Raw genomic sequence first — 16,560 nt, 5'->3', positions numbered from 1 at the left:
TCTTTTTTTTTTTTTTTTTTTTTTTCTTGCCTGTCCCCCCTCCCCAACCACATTTGGTTTTAACTCTTTGCATCAAGTGCCTTAAGAAGCAAGAGAAGTTCCATGTTTAGATCCTATTTCCCCACCACTCTCCCTGCTCCCGCAGAGCCGAGTGGCTGCGCTTCCTTCTCTTCCCCATTGAATAACCAGTGTAAACTTTGTAAATAGTTGTGGGGGGGTGGGTGGGTGGGATGGGTGTGGAATTGTGGCTGTGAGGGCTGGTGACGTTTGCTTCCACTGTGTATCATGAGCCATGCTTCCCTGCTGTGGGGTCTCGTGGGGGAGTATGAGCCATGCTGCCAGTGGGGCCATGACCTCAGCCCTCACAGCGTGCTTGCAGATTGGCCTGGTCTACAGGCAACCGTATGAGAGGAATTGGGGGCCCGACTTAAGAGCAGCGTGTGTGGACTCTGCAGGGAGCCAGGCTGCCCAGTTTGTAGCCTGTGGTGCCCACTGTATTTTTGTTACGCGCTTTTTTCCTTTTGAAGTTTACAAACTTGCTGCACACAAACACGCTGACTTATTTAAATCTCATCGGGATGATACGAGTAAATTAGTTCTGTACTGCAGTGTACCTATGGCGGGGGATGTTTGGGACTCCTTAACATAATGTTGATTGTAAATATTGTTGGGAAGGGTCCGATCACGGGACATGAGGGAGTTGGAGCTTTATTGCCCTGGTTGTGGGTGGGGCTTTGTTTGTTTGTTTGTGTGGTGGGTGGGATGAAAGGGGATGGGTGTTCAATATCTGCAGAAATGCTGGCACCCTTGCCTTCATGGGGTGCCAGCCTCTCTGAAGATGCGACTGGCTGTGGTTGTAGACCCCCGGGGGTAAGATGTTGTTTTTTTGTTTTTTTTTTTTTTGTTTTGTTTTGGTTTTTTGTTTTGTTTTTTTTTTTTTATTTTAAATATAGCACTTTGGCTAATGTGAATGGGTTGGGTCTAGGCCTTTCCCCTTACCCAAAAGTATTTTTTCCCCCCCACTGGCCAAGCGCACCTTGCCATCAGTCAAGACTTTTCTGCTCTGCCCCACTGAAATTTTAAAAGTTTTGACTGCTCCCCCTGTAATTGGCTTTATGTGAACTAAACACACAAATACAGTAGCTCAGTTGTGAAGAATGAGATGGCAACATCTTACCCCCGTCTTTCTTGACACTACTACGTCTTGACACATCTCATTCTTCTTGTGTAGCAGAACTGCTTGGAAAAAAGGCTCCAGCAGGTATGTTATACAGGGGGCAGCAGGGGTGGGTCCTGGACGGACTGGAGCCGGCCAGGATTCTCCTAGTGGCCCCCCACTGCATTTTGTTTTTTTTGTTTTTTTTTTTTTTAATTGTTTTCCTCTCTGCCCCTTTATCAGAGTGCAAATTGCCTTTAGTAAGAATTGGCTGGTCCTTAATTGCAACATAATTGGCTAATACTCCAGTGAGGTGGGCAGTGTCACTGGTACTGGCAGTAGCCTGCCTTTGTTTGTGTTTATAAAGAAAATGCTTGTGAACATCTTGCTGTGACAGAACAATGACTGCACTTCTTGTGTTTGACGAAATAAAGGCTCACTGGAATCCAGCCTGTTTTGTTTCTTTCCTTGTGCAAACCCCCCACCACTCCATGTTGTGCTGCCACTCCCCTCCACCCATGGACTTTGATTTCCGGAAGGGAAATGCTGATAATACGTACTTAATATTTTGAAAGACGACACCGGTATGTGCTGGCTACTGTGCTGTGTGTGCTGGCTGAGTTGGGCTCTGGTCACTCATGGATTGCCCCCGGCTTGTGACAGGTAGGGATTAACTGTTTGGCTGTGTGAGGTGGATTCCAGTTTGTGAGGTCAAGGGATTGATGGATTGGGAGGGTGGTAGGTGACTCAAGTGCATGCACCCCCTTTCAGGTTTCATGCCAGAGTCCTAGGCCAATACCTGCCCTGACACATTCCATCTTCATACTCCAGTCAGGTGTACTGTACCGGTGAGCTGCTCAAGCAGGTGCAGATGGCCAAGCTCTTTACAGATGATAAATACTTTGTGGACATGAAGCTGTGTGTGTCCCCTGGTGAGTCCAAGAGCCCGAGTACAAAGGTCTTGAAAAATGCAGGAGTGTGTGGGCCTGCACATATCTGTGCTGACACTTACTGTCCTTCATTGTTTTCCACAGAGGAGGTGGTATCTGCTTTTCAAAACTGGACACGCTTGGTGCCAGATGCTGCCCTGTCCTATAACCAGCTGCAGGAGTTTGTCAACTTGTACTTTGATGCCCCTGGCCAGGAATTTGAGCCCTGGATGCCAGATGACTGGCAAGCTGAGTGAGTGGCATGTGCTTCCCTGGATGTGCCATTGGGAGAAATAATTCAGTACAGCATTGCTGCTGCCACTTGTATGTAAAATGTGTGACCTGATCTTGAGCAAACTTGTAATTCTCTTTAATTTTCCAGCCTCTTTATTTTGGCTTTAAATGTACCTCTGTCTGTGCGGTCTCTTTTAGTTCCAGTGGCTGACGCTTGTGAAGGTTTAGAGGGTGGACACTTGTACTGCTGCTCAAGCTACTTGCGGAGTGGTACACACGAAAAAGGCGTCCAGTTAGGGGCAACTTTTCCTTGTACAGAAACTACTGAACTGGCAGTTGGCCTTTTACCCAATAGACTAAATTGTCCAAATGGATGTGTTAATTGGGAAATTATAATTACAAAAGCACTTCATGATGGTTAGCTAAGGCATGAAGGTAGTTTGTGTATTGGGGTGCGTGAAAGTTGTGGCTCTTACAACATTGTGCACTCACCCTGGTGAGGTTGATCAGGTTTTATGTGGTCTTGTAGCAGCCTCTTATGAATCTGTGCTCTTTACAGTCTCTCTTGTTGGTGGTCTTGGTGTTCTAGGAGAGAGGAAGAGCACAGGCTATGCAAGTGTGTCCTGCAAAGCTTCAGCATTCATATACAGTGTTTGTTTTTAAATTGAGCAGCTCATGATTTATTGATACAACACCAGCACTAATGGATGGGAATCTTCAGTTGAATGGACATGCAGGTAAAGGAGGTGGATGTAATAGACTAGGAAAATTGGACAGTGGTCCGGTCAAGATCAGGAGCGATTCGTAGCAAAGTTGTTAGGGTGGAGTTATAAAGGGCTTTTTTGATGTGAGCAGTGCAAAGAGCAACCAGCCCTGGTGCTGAGCTGTGCAGATGCAGCAGATAAGTGGTTTGAGTAATGAGAAAGCAATAACTTTACTAATATCTAATCCAGTGAGCTGCCATTTCTGAACAGCCATCTTGAACTTTCACAAAAGTAGGTAGGAAGCAGTGTCTCCATCTGTTCATGTTGGCCTTTTGTTGTGGTGGTTCTTTACCCGTCTGTCCTGTATGGGATTGTGAACTACTCCAACAGCCCAGGGTGTTAGGTCCTTTACAGGATCAGGGTAGAGGCTAGTACCCCAGCACACGTATTTGTGTGGGCAACCTTCATATTGACACGTGGTACTAACTACATGGGTTGTGCCAGGAGAAAGGGGTTTGAGCCCCAAAGCTTGGAGATGCATACCCAGTGAAAAGCGCATTGGGCTCACATTCTGTTGTAGGGTGAATGTTTTTGTTTTTTTTAAAATACAACAGCCTTTGTCAAATACACACCATAACTACCAAAAACAAAGTTTAATTTAACCGAAGATGGTAAAGGGGAGACCTGGTGAGGCTGATCGGACTCTGGATTAGTGTGGCAGTGGATGGACAGCTTTGTTCACAATGACAAACTGCTTTTCTCCCCCCTCATTCCCTCTTCCACCATACCTGTAGTTGTGCAAGAGTGCATCCCATAATTGGGCCTGCCCTCTAAAAACACATGGATTTGCTGGACCAGCACACAACTTTTTTTTTTTTTTTTTAAACTGTCACCTAGTGTTAAAGAAGATGTAAATGAGGCCCCTAGCCCATATTACAGGAGCACAGTCGGTGATGCCCATTCTTTTCAGTTCTACTGTATGTGTTGGAGCAATGCAGCCCGTCCCTGCTGTGAACCTCCTGGGTACTTGTAGCAGTGTAACCACATCTCCTCTTTGCATACTGAGCTGAGCCTATTGGCTATTTGATGCAATAATCGGGTTTCCTCGTTTTTGCTGATGTTGAGCTGCAGACAAATTCTGCAAAACTAAGTTGCCCACTTGACTCTTTGCCTCCGACTCTATACACCCGTATGAGAATTTCTGCAAGTGCCGTTGAGGGTAATGTGGATGAGAAGAACTAGGATTGGTGATATTAGCCCTTTGCCCATAGACCATAGTTATCTTTTCTTGTGGTGGGCTGCTGGCTGTGTTTTCATGCTCCTGTCCCTCTATTTTTGTGACTATTTTGCAGCCCGGGGTAAACTGCATTGGCGTCGCATCCATTGGTTCTTACTGTGCTGAAGGAAAACCTGCAGGATTAATGTGCGAGTTCTGTGCCTGTCGTGGTAGGGACACAAGTGATAAACGCAAAGGCCTTGGGCGGTGCTCTTTATTAGTCCTTCATTTGTTTAATGCTTTGCTTACTGGATTGCTCTCAAATCCATAGATTCTTAAATTTGGGTGGTGCCTTGTTGCCTTTAGTGTCGCACAAGGCAGAGGCTCGCTGTTGCATACAGTTTGCAAATTCTGTCACGATGGATCACTGCAGGCAGTTCAAGTGGTCAGCCCTGCTCCATGATGACTGTCGGTAGGGAAAACCACCAACCTCTACCCCTAATCAATCAGATTGTCATCTTCGACCGGGTCTTGAAGACGTTAAGGGTGAGATGAGGTCGCTAGTAAATTTGGGACCCTAAAACTGTAACTTTTTAATATGAATTGGTACAGCCAGTCGAACCAAAGCGGACTTCTCTTGGAGCCCCTTGGACTACCGGTCCTCCTTGAGTGGTCCTAATTCTGGCCTGATGCTGAGAGAACTGCCTTGACTACTGTGATGTAATAGTACTGTGAAAAAGTGTTTGCCCCTTCCTCATTTTTTGTAATATTGGAAATACTTCCCATTGACTGCTTTTATATCTTTACTAGTATTTGGCCTGAATGAACTAATACAGTTGAAGTCTGAAGTTTCCATAGGCTTGGAGCAAATTCTTTAAACCTCACTGTATAAGCCTTCCAACTATTTTATGCTGACAAACTCTACATTTGGCATATTGTTTAAGACCTCTGCTTTGTGCAGGACTAAAGTCTTTATCGAAAATGTTGAGAGACCACCGCCTATTTCACTTATTAACTGTATCACGATGCCAGTGCGTCACAAGTTGACATCTACTTTTGTTCATATTTGGTAGCTTTGCCTTTAAATGATTTAACTTGAGCTAAACGTTTCTGGTCACCTTCATTCTTACAAGAAGTTGTTGGAATTTTGGCCCATCATTCCAGCCAGAACTGGTGTAACTGGGACAGGCCTGTAGTCCTCCTCGCTCACATGCGCTTTCAGTTCAATCGGCCAGAGCTCTGTGATGGCTGTGCCAGGTCCTTGTCCTTAAGCCATTTTGGCACCACTTTGGAGGGTTGCTCTTGATCTTTGTCCTTTTGGAAGAGCCATTTTGTGACTGAGCTTCAGCTTCCTTCTTGGGCTCTTGAGAGGTCGCTCCAGTATAGCATCATAAAGGAAGGGAAATGATGAAGATATCTATTTTGTGATGCTCCCATCCCAATGCTTGACAGTTCAGCTGGTGCTTTTGCTTGCAAGCCTCACCCTTTCTCCTCCAAACACAGTGATGGTCATTATGGCCAAACAATTCAACCATGGATTCATCAGACCAGAAGGTCAGATCTTTGTCTGCTTGTCCCAATGGAAACTACAGTCTGGCTTTTTTGCAGTGCTTTTGGAGCAGTGGCTTCTTCCTTGTGAGCTCCTTTCAGGTTCTCATTTTACGGTGGTCTACCCATGTCCTCCCAGCATCTTCAAGTTGTTTTGCTGCTGTTCTGGGATTTGCACTTTTTGTGCCAAAGTCCATTCTTCTCTATGAGACACAGCGAGTCTCTAACCTGAGTGTTACAATAGCTGGGTGGCCCTGTGGTTGTTTATACTTGCATATTATTGTTTGTACAGATGAACATGAAGCCTTCAGATAGTTGGAAATTGTTCCCAAGAATGAAGGAGACGTGTGGAGGTCCACAAGGCTTTGGCCGATCTCTGTTGACTTTCTCATTATGTCAAGCAGGGAGGCCAGGAGTTTTCATGGTCGTCCTTAAAATCTATCCACATGTTGACTCCAAGTAGGCTAACTGGTGAGCAGAAACGAATTGTTGAATTACCCGAAGGCCTGACATTTTCTGGAATTTTCCCAAAGTGTTTACAGGCACAGGTGCCAAAGTGGATGTCAACTTGTGACACACTGGAATTGTGACATTGTCAATAAAAAGTGAAATAGGTTGAGCTCTGCGAACATTGATGAAATAAATGGCTTTAGCCCTGCGCAAAGCAAACGTCTGAAATGATGTGCCAAAAGTAGTTTGTTAGGAGGGCTTAGCAAACGAGTTTTAAAGAATTCACCCCTAAGTGTGTGGAAACTTCTGACTTCATTCAACTCTGCTTTAATGATTGAACAGTTCCCTACCCATGGCCTTGGGTGAAAGTTACTGTAACTGCCTCCTTCCCCATGCTAACTGGTTGCCCCATCAGTGGGCAACTGCCTTTTGGAATTTAGTGTTAAACTTTCATCTCGCAAGGTGAGGGGCGTGCAGATTTCCTTGTACGCTGCTTGTCAAACTACTTTTAATTTTCAGACCTCCTATAAAGGTTTTTTCACTCATTTAGTGCTGCTTTCAGAGCAGTGGTCTCTAACTCTGGTCGTGGTGGTCTGCAGTGGCTGTAGGTTTTCATTCTCACCCTTTCCTTAATCAGTGACCTGTTCCTGCAGCTAATTAACTTCTTCTGAATTAATTTTAACTGACCTGCTTTTGAAGACTCAAACTCCTTGTTTTTTACCTTAATTAGCAGCCCAGCAATAATATGAGAGACACCAGTTGTTTGGGCTCATTTTCTATCATCCAATATCTGAAAATAAAGAATGAAGGTCTCATGAAGGTTGGTCTCCTCGGGTCCCCTAAACATTTGACCAGTGCTCTTAGAAAAGAGAAAATCAGAAATGTCTGCTATTGCACAATGAGAGCAGCAACAAGTCATGGAATTAAAGAACGAGTTTAATTAACAATAAGACTCGCCGCCTGATTAAGGAATTGGTTGGAGTTTGAGGCCCTGACTTAGTTGGTCTTCTGTTGTCTCCCTCACTTCACAGGAAGCAATTCAGAAGAATAATGAAGAAATTCAAGAGAATAAATCTTAAAAAATAAGTCAATTAAGTGACTGGTTGGAGTGAAATGGGTTGGAGTTTGAGGACCTGACTTAGTTGGCTTACTCACTTCACATTTCCATTTCTGTTTAAGGAAAGAACTGAAGCAATTCAGGGGAACAAATCTTAAAAAAAGCAAGTCACTTAAAATGAATGCAAAAGGAATTAAGTAGCCGCACAACCACGTCACTAAGAGAAGGGTTAGAATGGAAACCGGTGGGCTTCCATGACCAGGAGACCACCGTTTTTAGACCCTGCTTATGACCTCGCCGATGCCATCTGTAATATTTGTTTTGCTTCTTCTTAAGCTGCTCTTGTGTTTGGCCTCAAACTAAAGGTGGGCCACCAGATGTTCTCCCAAAGACTTCAATTGTAGCGACTCCTGCAGTAGCTGAGCATTCCTGTTTCATTGCACGGTCTCCATCGTGTGTGACTGGTGGTCCAATGTACAGTTACAAAAATACATATTTCAGACAGCTCTGAATGATAAGACAGAGAATAAAATTAAATCTTAAACCACAGAGCAGTGACAATACAAAGAAACGGCCACTGCTGCATGTGATGGAACCTGTGCTGTCCAACACACTCACTGTTGTCTCCCCCCAGACACCACAAGGCTTGAAGTGTCCATCGGTGCTTTTAGCTGTGGCTTATGCTTTGCTCCTTTGTGCCAAGGCCCAAATATTTTTCAAAGAGTCCTGAAGTCTCTCCTCCGGTTCAGTGTTTTCCACTTGGAGATCATGGCTGTCCCTGTGGGCCTGGCGAGTCCCCGAGCCTTGGAAATTGAATTTAGCTCTTTAAGGAGTGTGAGAGATCCACACTTTTTCTGGCAATGCCAGTTTCGGCTTGTTTAATCTTTGTCCTGGCATCGAGATTCTGATGGCGAGGGTCAAAATAAGTGACGTTTATAGTGCACTGGCCCTTATTTTATTTAGGATGGCAGCTGCAGTGGTGCTTGAATTTGTTCCGTTGATAAACATTTTTATAAGGAAAATCTGCTCACGCCGTTCTGCCCTTGATCTACTCCGATTTTGGGTAAAGTGTTAAAACTGTGCCAACTCGTGGAAGTTCTGAAGGGGGGGGGGGGGCGACTTTTTCCATATAAACGATTTTATTTTTGGTAAATTTAGTAAGCTTGGGGTTAACTGAAACTTGGAGCCGTGTCTGGCACCATCTGCTAAAAATGGCGATAGGATAGCAGTGGGTGGCAGACTGGTACTGAGATGAGAGCATTCATTTGAACCTTCAGAGGTTTTTGTTTTTGTTCTTTATTTCGTCTTATACGATTTCTCGTATTAGAAAGTTGTTAGTTTTCGCATACCCCTTGGGGTCAGAGCGCAGGGTCAGCCATTGTACAGCGCCCCTGGAGCAATTACAGGTTAAGGGTCTTGCTCAAGGGCCCAGCAGAGTAGGATCTCTTTTGGGCAGTGACGGGGATTCGAACCGGCAACCTTCTGGATACCAGCGCAGATCCTTAGCCTCAGAGCCACCACTCCACCCCATAAGGTGGTGCAATGGATGGAGATGGCCCGTCCATTGTAGGGGGTGGAACTAATTCAGGGGTCTTATCTGTATCATTAGAAGGCAGGAGCCCATTAGAGTGTAAAAGTTGCCATACCACATCCACCTGAAGCTAAGAGTGTTTGGGCTCAGCCAGGACTTGGATCGGAGCAAAGGCTAGCAGGGGGTGTTTACCCTGAGGGTCTGAATGTCCCAATGCCCCCCTGCAATGATAGGGACACCATGCTGTAAATATGGCACCATCCTTCAGAGGAGATGTAAAACTGATGGCTTGACTCTGTGCTCATTAAAGTTCCCTGGGCATCCTTTTGTAAAGAGTAGGGGGGTATGCCCATGTCCTGGCTAAACTGCCCGCCTCAGCCTAGTCAGTGCAACCCCCTAATCCGGTCCTGGCTTCAATTGGCTGTCTTACCACTTCACCACCTAACAGTTAATACGTAGTGAGCAGACTGGCACAAAAATGGCAGCCGTCACATCATGCAGGGGCATGCTACACATTAGTAGTGTTTGGAGTGGCTCCCCCCTCACTAATGCCCTTTGAGAAGTGAGAAAAGCTCTATATTTAAAAATTAGTAGATGATAAATTTATGCAGAGTACAGAGTATGACCAGGAGCACTTTAAACAAAGAGGGTCTTCAACTTGGCGGGTGTTGTACTCACAAGTGGCACACTGTTTCCAGTTTTATGTCACATTTTATTATCCTTCCTGCATTCTGGAATTACTTAACTTACTGGAGCAGCAGGGGCAGGCAGCGCCCCCCCCCCCACGACCCCCAATCAGTCCCTGTCCTCTAAATCCTATATTGCTTGCCTTTGGACAGTAGGTCTGTGAGTACACAGAGAAACCTGGGGCCAGACCACAATAGGGACCCCGCCAGCTCAAGCGGAGAGGTGGGCAACATCAGTCCTGGAGGCCCGCGGTGGCTGCACATTTTTGTTCCAACATCATTGCTTCATGAGATGGCAGTTATTACTGATGAAGCACTTATTGTTCCAGTGACCATTCGCTGCTTCATTTTGGTGGTCTCGCTCGTTCAGGTTCCCCACCCTTAATTGCTTATTTTAGTCTTTAGCAGCTGCATTCACAGTTTTTAATGGTTTCTTATTAGCAATAAGATGCAAAGGAGCCAGCAGTTCTCCATCTAACTTGTGTCCATGTACACTGCTGTGGCTTCATGGGCAGGGCTGGGTTTAATAAAAAAGGAAAGTGAAGGACTGAAACTTACTTGAAAATGGCCGCTTTAGGCTTCAAATGACTTAGATGATATCATTAAAAAGGAAAAAAGAATCGACAATGGATTAATGACCTGCCATTGCAGAATTAAAACACAAGTCATCATATTAAATTAAGCAACAACGTTTGGACCAAAGCCTGCAGCCAATGTGGCCCTCCAGGACCTCCTACCGTTCCTACGCTCTGTCAGGTACCGTTTAGTACGAGAAGAGGCCATTCAGCCCCACTATGCTCACCAGCCCTACCCACTTCAAGACCCCTGGTTTAGAAGAGTGAACTCCGGGCCTCGAGGGCCGCAGTGGCTGCAGGTTTTCATTCTAAGGCCAGGTTTGTACGTCAAAGAATTGACGCTATTGCTATGCTAGTGTTGTACTGTGCGTGCGTACTTTAAGTAAATCTGGAAGATTCCACCAGGTGGCAGTGCGAGATATCATGGTGAGAAATCATTTGGCTTTGCAGTGTCGTGGATTGCCTGAAACATCCATTAAATTCTGAGGATACCTTGCTGCAATATCTCTGAAAAGGATGTTTGATGATTAAATCCATCGATCCAGGGATGTGTCCATTCCAGTAAGGATTGGGCACGAGGCAGAAACAATCCCTGGATGGGGCATCAGCTCAATGCAGGGTGAATACACTCGCATTCACTGCCGTCATTTTAGCATCCCCAAACCTGCATGTCTTCGGAAGGAAACCGGAGCCCACTGTGGAAACCCACCAGGAAAACGTAACCTCCAGTCAGGGAATAGCAGCGACGTGACTCCCTGCAACAAAGCAGTGCTGCCGCTCCGCCACCGTGTCACCCCCATGTATGTAGTTATTAACAGTATTCATTATTTAAACGAAACTAACGATTTATCTGTAAAATATACATACTTTAATGCGTTTAATCGGGAAAGTGATATCAGATATAAATCTAAGGATTCTAAATGTGCAGAGAGTTGGACTATCATACATTTAATGTGTTCTGGGTGGCAATTGCTGCTGTCAGGTCAGGCGGAAGCCCTAGAAAAAAAAGACGGCACAAAAGATGGTATGTGAGACTTTTAAAATGTATCGTGTCATTACGATCGGGAATATGCCACGCTTGACTGTAAAAGCATTTTGCTTCACCACATCGAACCATTCATCAAACATCGAAGTGCGCACACCGATCTCGTAGGATCCTCACAGCGACTTTTTGTCACGTGTAGATAGTAAACAGAGACTCTGACGTCACGTTCCGACTTTTATCACACAGCGCCCCCCGACTTTTTGCTGGTACTGCACCTCGCGCACTCGTCGCGTTAATTTCTGAGGACCTGCTCAGAGGACGCGTCAAATGAACGCTGGGAACGCGTGGCAGCCTTGATGTGTGCGCATACGCGTTCTGAGCGTGAAGCATAAACGAGCCCTAACCCTTTTCCTAACCAGTAACCAGATTTTGATGCTAATTAACTTCTTTTCCCTTCATTTTAATATCCCTGTTTTTAAGGATGCAGTCCACTGATTCGTTTCTTCATTAAATGGCAGCCAAACAGAAATGAGATGTGAAAAAGCAGACAGATGACCAGCTCCACTGGGACTTCAAAGTCCAACAGATCTCTTAATTAACAGTGAGAATCGGCTTCTCATTAAGCCCATTATTTAATTCCAGGGCTTGTTGCTGCTCTCGTTCTGCCACAGCAGACATTTCCAAAACTGTTGATTTTTCCATTTTATCTAAAGAACGCTCTGAAAATGTTTTGGTGACCTGAGCAGCTCACTCTTACCGAGACGTTCACCTTTCTTTATTTTCAGATATTATGTGATGGGCACAGGTGAGCTGGTTGTGTGGCGTTTGTTTTGGGTCTCATTATTTTTTGGTTGCTTTATAAATAAGGAAAAAGAAACAACAAAAAGGCTCTGAGTCAGGTTCATTAAAACATACAAAGGAAGGTAATTAGCAGCAGAAACGGGTCACTAATGGGTTAGAATGAAAACCTGCGGCCCTCCAGGACCGGAGTTGGACACCCGTGTTCTAAACTAACATCGAGTCGAGTTTTGAAGACCCTTAATGTCTTCTACACCAGGGGTAGGCAACGTCGGTCCTGGAGTGCCACAGTATGTGCAGGTTTTTGTTCCAACCCAGTTCCTTAACGAGAACTCAATTATTGCTGATGAAGCACATATTGCTTAAGTGACATTTTAATGCTTCATTTTAGTGGTCTCGCTTGTTAAGGTTCTCCAACCTTAATTGCTTATTTCAATCTTAAACTGCTGCATTCAGTGTTTTAATTGCTCCTTATTAGCAATAAGATGTAAAACAGGGGTAGGCAATGTCGGTCCTGGTGAGCCGCAGTGGCTACAGGTTTTCATTCAACCCAATTGCTTAATTAGAAACCAATCATTGCCAATCTCAGACCTTTATTTAATTTTATGGCTTGTTAGTCTGTGCAATGTAAGGCTTTTATATCGTAGATTTTTTTCCTTTCCTAGGATATCATCCAAATGATTTGAAGCCTAAAACAGATCATTTTCAGTCTGTCACATTTTTCTATTAAGTGTTTTATTAAATCAAACAGTGCATGATGAACACACACAGATGTAATTGGAAAAAAGCTACCTGGAGAACTTCTGGCTGCTTTGTCTTTTTTGTTTTTTTGCTGCCACCACCATGCTTCACTGTAGGGATGGCATTGGCCTGGTGATGAGCGGTGCCTGGTTTCCTCCAAACGTGACGCCTGGCATTCACACCAAAGAGTTCAATCTTTGTCTCATCAGACCAGAGAATTTCCTTTCTCATGGTGTGAGAGTCCTTCAGGTGCCTTTTGGCAAACTCCAGGCGGGCTGCCATGTGCCTTTTACTACGGAGTGGCTTCCGTCTAGCCACTCTACCATACAGGCCTGATTGGTGGATTGCTGCAGAGATGGTTGTCCTTCTGGAAGGTTCTCCTCTCTCCACAGAGGACCTCTGGAGCTCTGACACAGTGACCATCGGGTTCTTGGTCACCTCCCTGACTAAGGCCCCTCTCCCCCGATCGCTAGTTTAGATGGCCGGCCAGCTCTAGGAAGAGTCCTGGTGGTTTCGAACTTCTTCCACTTACGGATGATGGAGGCCACTGTGCTCATTGGGACCTTCAAAGCAGCTGGAACCTTCCCCAGATTTGTGCCTCGAAACAATCCTGTCTCGGAGGTCTACAGACAATTCCTTTGACTTCATGCTTGGTTTGTTCTCTGACATGAACTGTCAACTGTGGGACCTTATATAGACAGGTGTGTGCCTTTCCAAATCATGTCCAACCAACTGAATTTACCACAGGTGGACTCCAATGAAGCTGCAGAAACATCTCAAGGATGATCAGGGGAAACAGGATGCACCTGAGCTCAATTTTGAGCTTCACGGCAAAGGCTGTGAATACTTATGTACATGTGCTTTCTCAATTTTTTTATTTTTAATAAATTTGCAAAAATCTCAAGTAAACTTTTTTCACGTTGTCGTTATGGGGTGTTGTGTGTAGAATTCTGAGGAAAAAAATGAATTTAATCCATTTTGGAATAAGGCTGTAACGTAACAAAATGTGGAAAAAGTGATGCGCTGTGAATACTTTCCGGATTCACTGTATAAAACGTAAGATCGTTCTAAACCCGCTGCTTGTAAAGTCGCGCTAAGCGCTGCGCCGCCTTGTCAACCGGGTGGGTAATTCATGGTTTTAGGCAAATTCTGAGCCGGTTTGGGTTTGGTCGTTTCAAAATTTCCTTTGGAAGGGTTAATGGTTTATGCAAACGCGGTGTCAGGGGGCGAAAATGTTAGTCATAAAGAGGACGAGTTTAACAGTTTGCTTTAAGCAAATCAGGCCCCGCATTTCCGACCGACGTGCGCTTTTTTAGTGCGCATCGAGTTGAAGAACAAGAGGCGCGAGAACTCTAATACATATGTCACCCCTGGGGAGACGTGTCTAAAAACGATTGACTGTAAGACATCTGCTGTTTGCCCGCATGAGACGATTTGATGACCCGTTCCAGCCCATTAATCGTAGTTTTAAAAAGGGATTCTTTTTAAATAGTTAACAGTGCGATAAAGTTCCCTTTTAATTCAAGTCTTCTCATAATGAAAGAAATGGCACCTCACGTACAAACAGATCAAGCTTTGCAAACACCGTTAGCCTTTTAGATGCTGCCACTTCGTATTTTTAAATTCAGCTGTTCAGAGAAACCGGGGTTTTTAATGTCGGCATCAGGGGTGAAATAACAAACCCGAATGGGACGCCAATTCACAAAAGAAAAAAAAAAATCACCGACGGATATGAGAAGAACGAAAAGTGACCGTATGATGCAAAGAGGGACTACAGGAGAAGGACTGAGGAGCACCTTCTTCTTCTTCTTCTTCTTCTTCTTTCGGCTGCTCCCGTTCTTACAGGTCGCCACAGCAGATCATCTTCTTCTGTATCTTCCTCTCATCTGCATCTTGTTCTGTTACACCCATCACCTGCATGTCCTCTCTCACCACATCCATAAACCTTCTCTTAAGCCAGTGGTTCTCAAACTGTGGGGTGCGAAGTAACAAAAAGGGGGGCGCGAAGATATGAAAAAAAGAAAACAACAATCGAAAATATGAAAGATACATCTATTGAAACCAAAAGAAATTAACTTAAACTACATTCTGATACTAGAAAAATAAATATAGAGTTAGATAAATGTCGATAAAAGTTAAGTAGGTATAATGAAATATGCATCTATGATATATCATTAATTTAAAAAGAACAAATTGGTATTAGTGGGCTCCTTTCAAAAAAACGTTAGGGGGGGCGATTAAAACTGTTATGAAAACCCATCCATCCATTTTCCAACCAGCTGAATCCAAACACAGGGTCACGGGGCTCTGCTGGAGCCAATCCCAGCCAACACAGGGCAGGAACCAATCCCGGGCAGGGTGCCAACCCACCGCAGGACACACACCCACACACCAAGCACAATTTAGAATCGCCAATCCACCTAACCTGCATGTCTGTGGGAGGAAACCCACGCAGACACGGGGAGAACATGCAAACTCCACGCAGGGAGGACCCGGGAAGCAAACCCAGGTCCCCAGGTCTCCCAACTGCAAGGCAGCAGCGCTACCCACTGCGCCACCATGCTGTTATCAAAACTCGGGTTGCAGATACTTAAAAGTTGAGAAACGTTGTCTTAGGCCTTCCTCTTTTCCTCTTCCCTGGCAGCTTCATCTTCATCATCCTTCTCCCAATATACCCAGCATCTCTCCTCTGCACATGTCCAAACCAACGCAATCTCGCCTCTCTGACTTTGTCTTCAGACTGTCCCACCTGAGCGGACCCTCTAATGTCCTAATTTCTATTCCTGTCCATCCTCGTCACACCCAATGCAAATCGTGGCATCTTTAACTCTGCCATCTCCAGCTCTGTCTCCTGTGCCACTGTCTCCAGCCCATATAACATAGCTGGTCTCACTACCGTCCTGTAGACCTTCCCTTTCTTGCTGATACCAGTCTGTCACCAATCACTCCTAACACTCTTCTCCACCCACTCCACCCTGCCTGCACTCTCTTTTTTCATTTCTCTTCCACAATCCCCATTACTCTGTACTGTAAGGATTGAGGAGCACCTGGACAGTAATAACAGCAGGCAGGTTTGGCAGGGAGTCCAGCACTTCACCAGCTACACAGGATCAGCCATGGAGCTGCTGAAGGTGACACCTCAATGGCAGAGGAGCTGAACCACTTCTTTGCTCGCTTTGAGATGTAACTACCAGAGGCAGCTGTTACACACACAGCAGCAGCTCACAACAACATCACCGCACCTACCCTTAGGGTGGAGGAACACGAGGTGAGACGCTCGCTCCAGGCAGTCAATCCTAGGATGGCAGCAGGTCCCGACGGTGTCCCTGGACATGTGTTGAGGAGCTGTGCAGAGCAGCTGGTTGGGGTCTTTACAAAGATCTTTAACTTGTCACTGTCCCAGGCCTCAGTTCCTCCCTGTCTGAAATCCTCCATCTTACTCCCTTTGCCAAAAAAATCACCCATAACCTGCTTGAATGACTATTGGCCAGTAGCGCTCACCCGGGTGTTGATGAAGTGTTTTGAGAGACTGTCCATGTCCTTCATCCCTCCCACCTTTGATGCACACCAGTTTGCTTACAGGGCTAACTGGTCTACTGAGGACGCTGTTGCTGCTGCTCTCCATGCTACCCTGTCCCATCTGGATCACCAGGGGAGCTACACACGTCTCCTCTTTATTGATTTTAGCTCTCCTTTTAACACCATCCTCCCTTACAGATTGGTGTGCAAGCTGCTAGCCCTGGGACTCCCGTATTCCACCTGTCTATGGATTAAAGACTTCCTGACAGACCGCACACAAAGGGTTATGGTGGGCTCTCGCATCTCCTCGGCCATCAGCATCAGCACCGGCTCTCCTCAGGGGTGTGTGCTGAGCCCTCTGCTCTTCACGCTGTACACACATGACCACAGCAACACCATCATCAAATTTGCAGACGACAACCACTGTGGTG

General features: G+C 45.5%; 1 protein-coding gene across 1 annotated transcript in view; it reads left to right on the top strand.

Moving 5' to 3' along the window:
* Nucleotides 1-5: 5 nt before the first annotated feature.
* The window catches only part of treh (trehalase (brush-border membrane glycoprotein)), a 28,807-nt gene continuing 12,252 nt past the window's right edge, over nucleotides 6-16,560 (top strand). Inside the window, exons 1-3 of the mRNA XM_028808474.2 lie at nucleotides 6-1,819; nucleotides 1,988-2,088; nucleotides 2,191-2,338. Coding sequence (XP_028664307.2) covers nucleotides 1,743-1,819; nucleotides 1,988-2,088; nucleotides 2,191-2,338 — 326 coding nt within the window. The 5' untranslated portion in view covers nucleotides 6-1,742. The remainder of the gene's footprint in view (nucleotides 1,820-1,987; nucleotides 2,089-2,190; nucleotides 2,339-16,560) is intronic.

This window comes from Erpetoichthys calabaricus, chromosome 9 (genome assembly GCF_900747795.2).
Source record: "Erpetoichthys calabaricus chromosome 9, fErpCal1.3, whole genome shotgun sequence".
NCBI lineage: Eukaryota > Metazoa > Chordata > Cladistia > Polypteriformes > Polypteridae > Erpetoichthys > Erpetoichthys calabaricus.
This window is presented reverse-complemented; position numbering and strand designations above follow the sequence as displayed.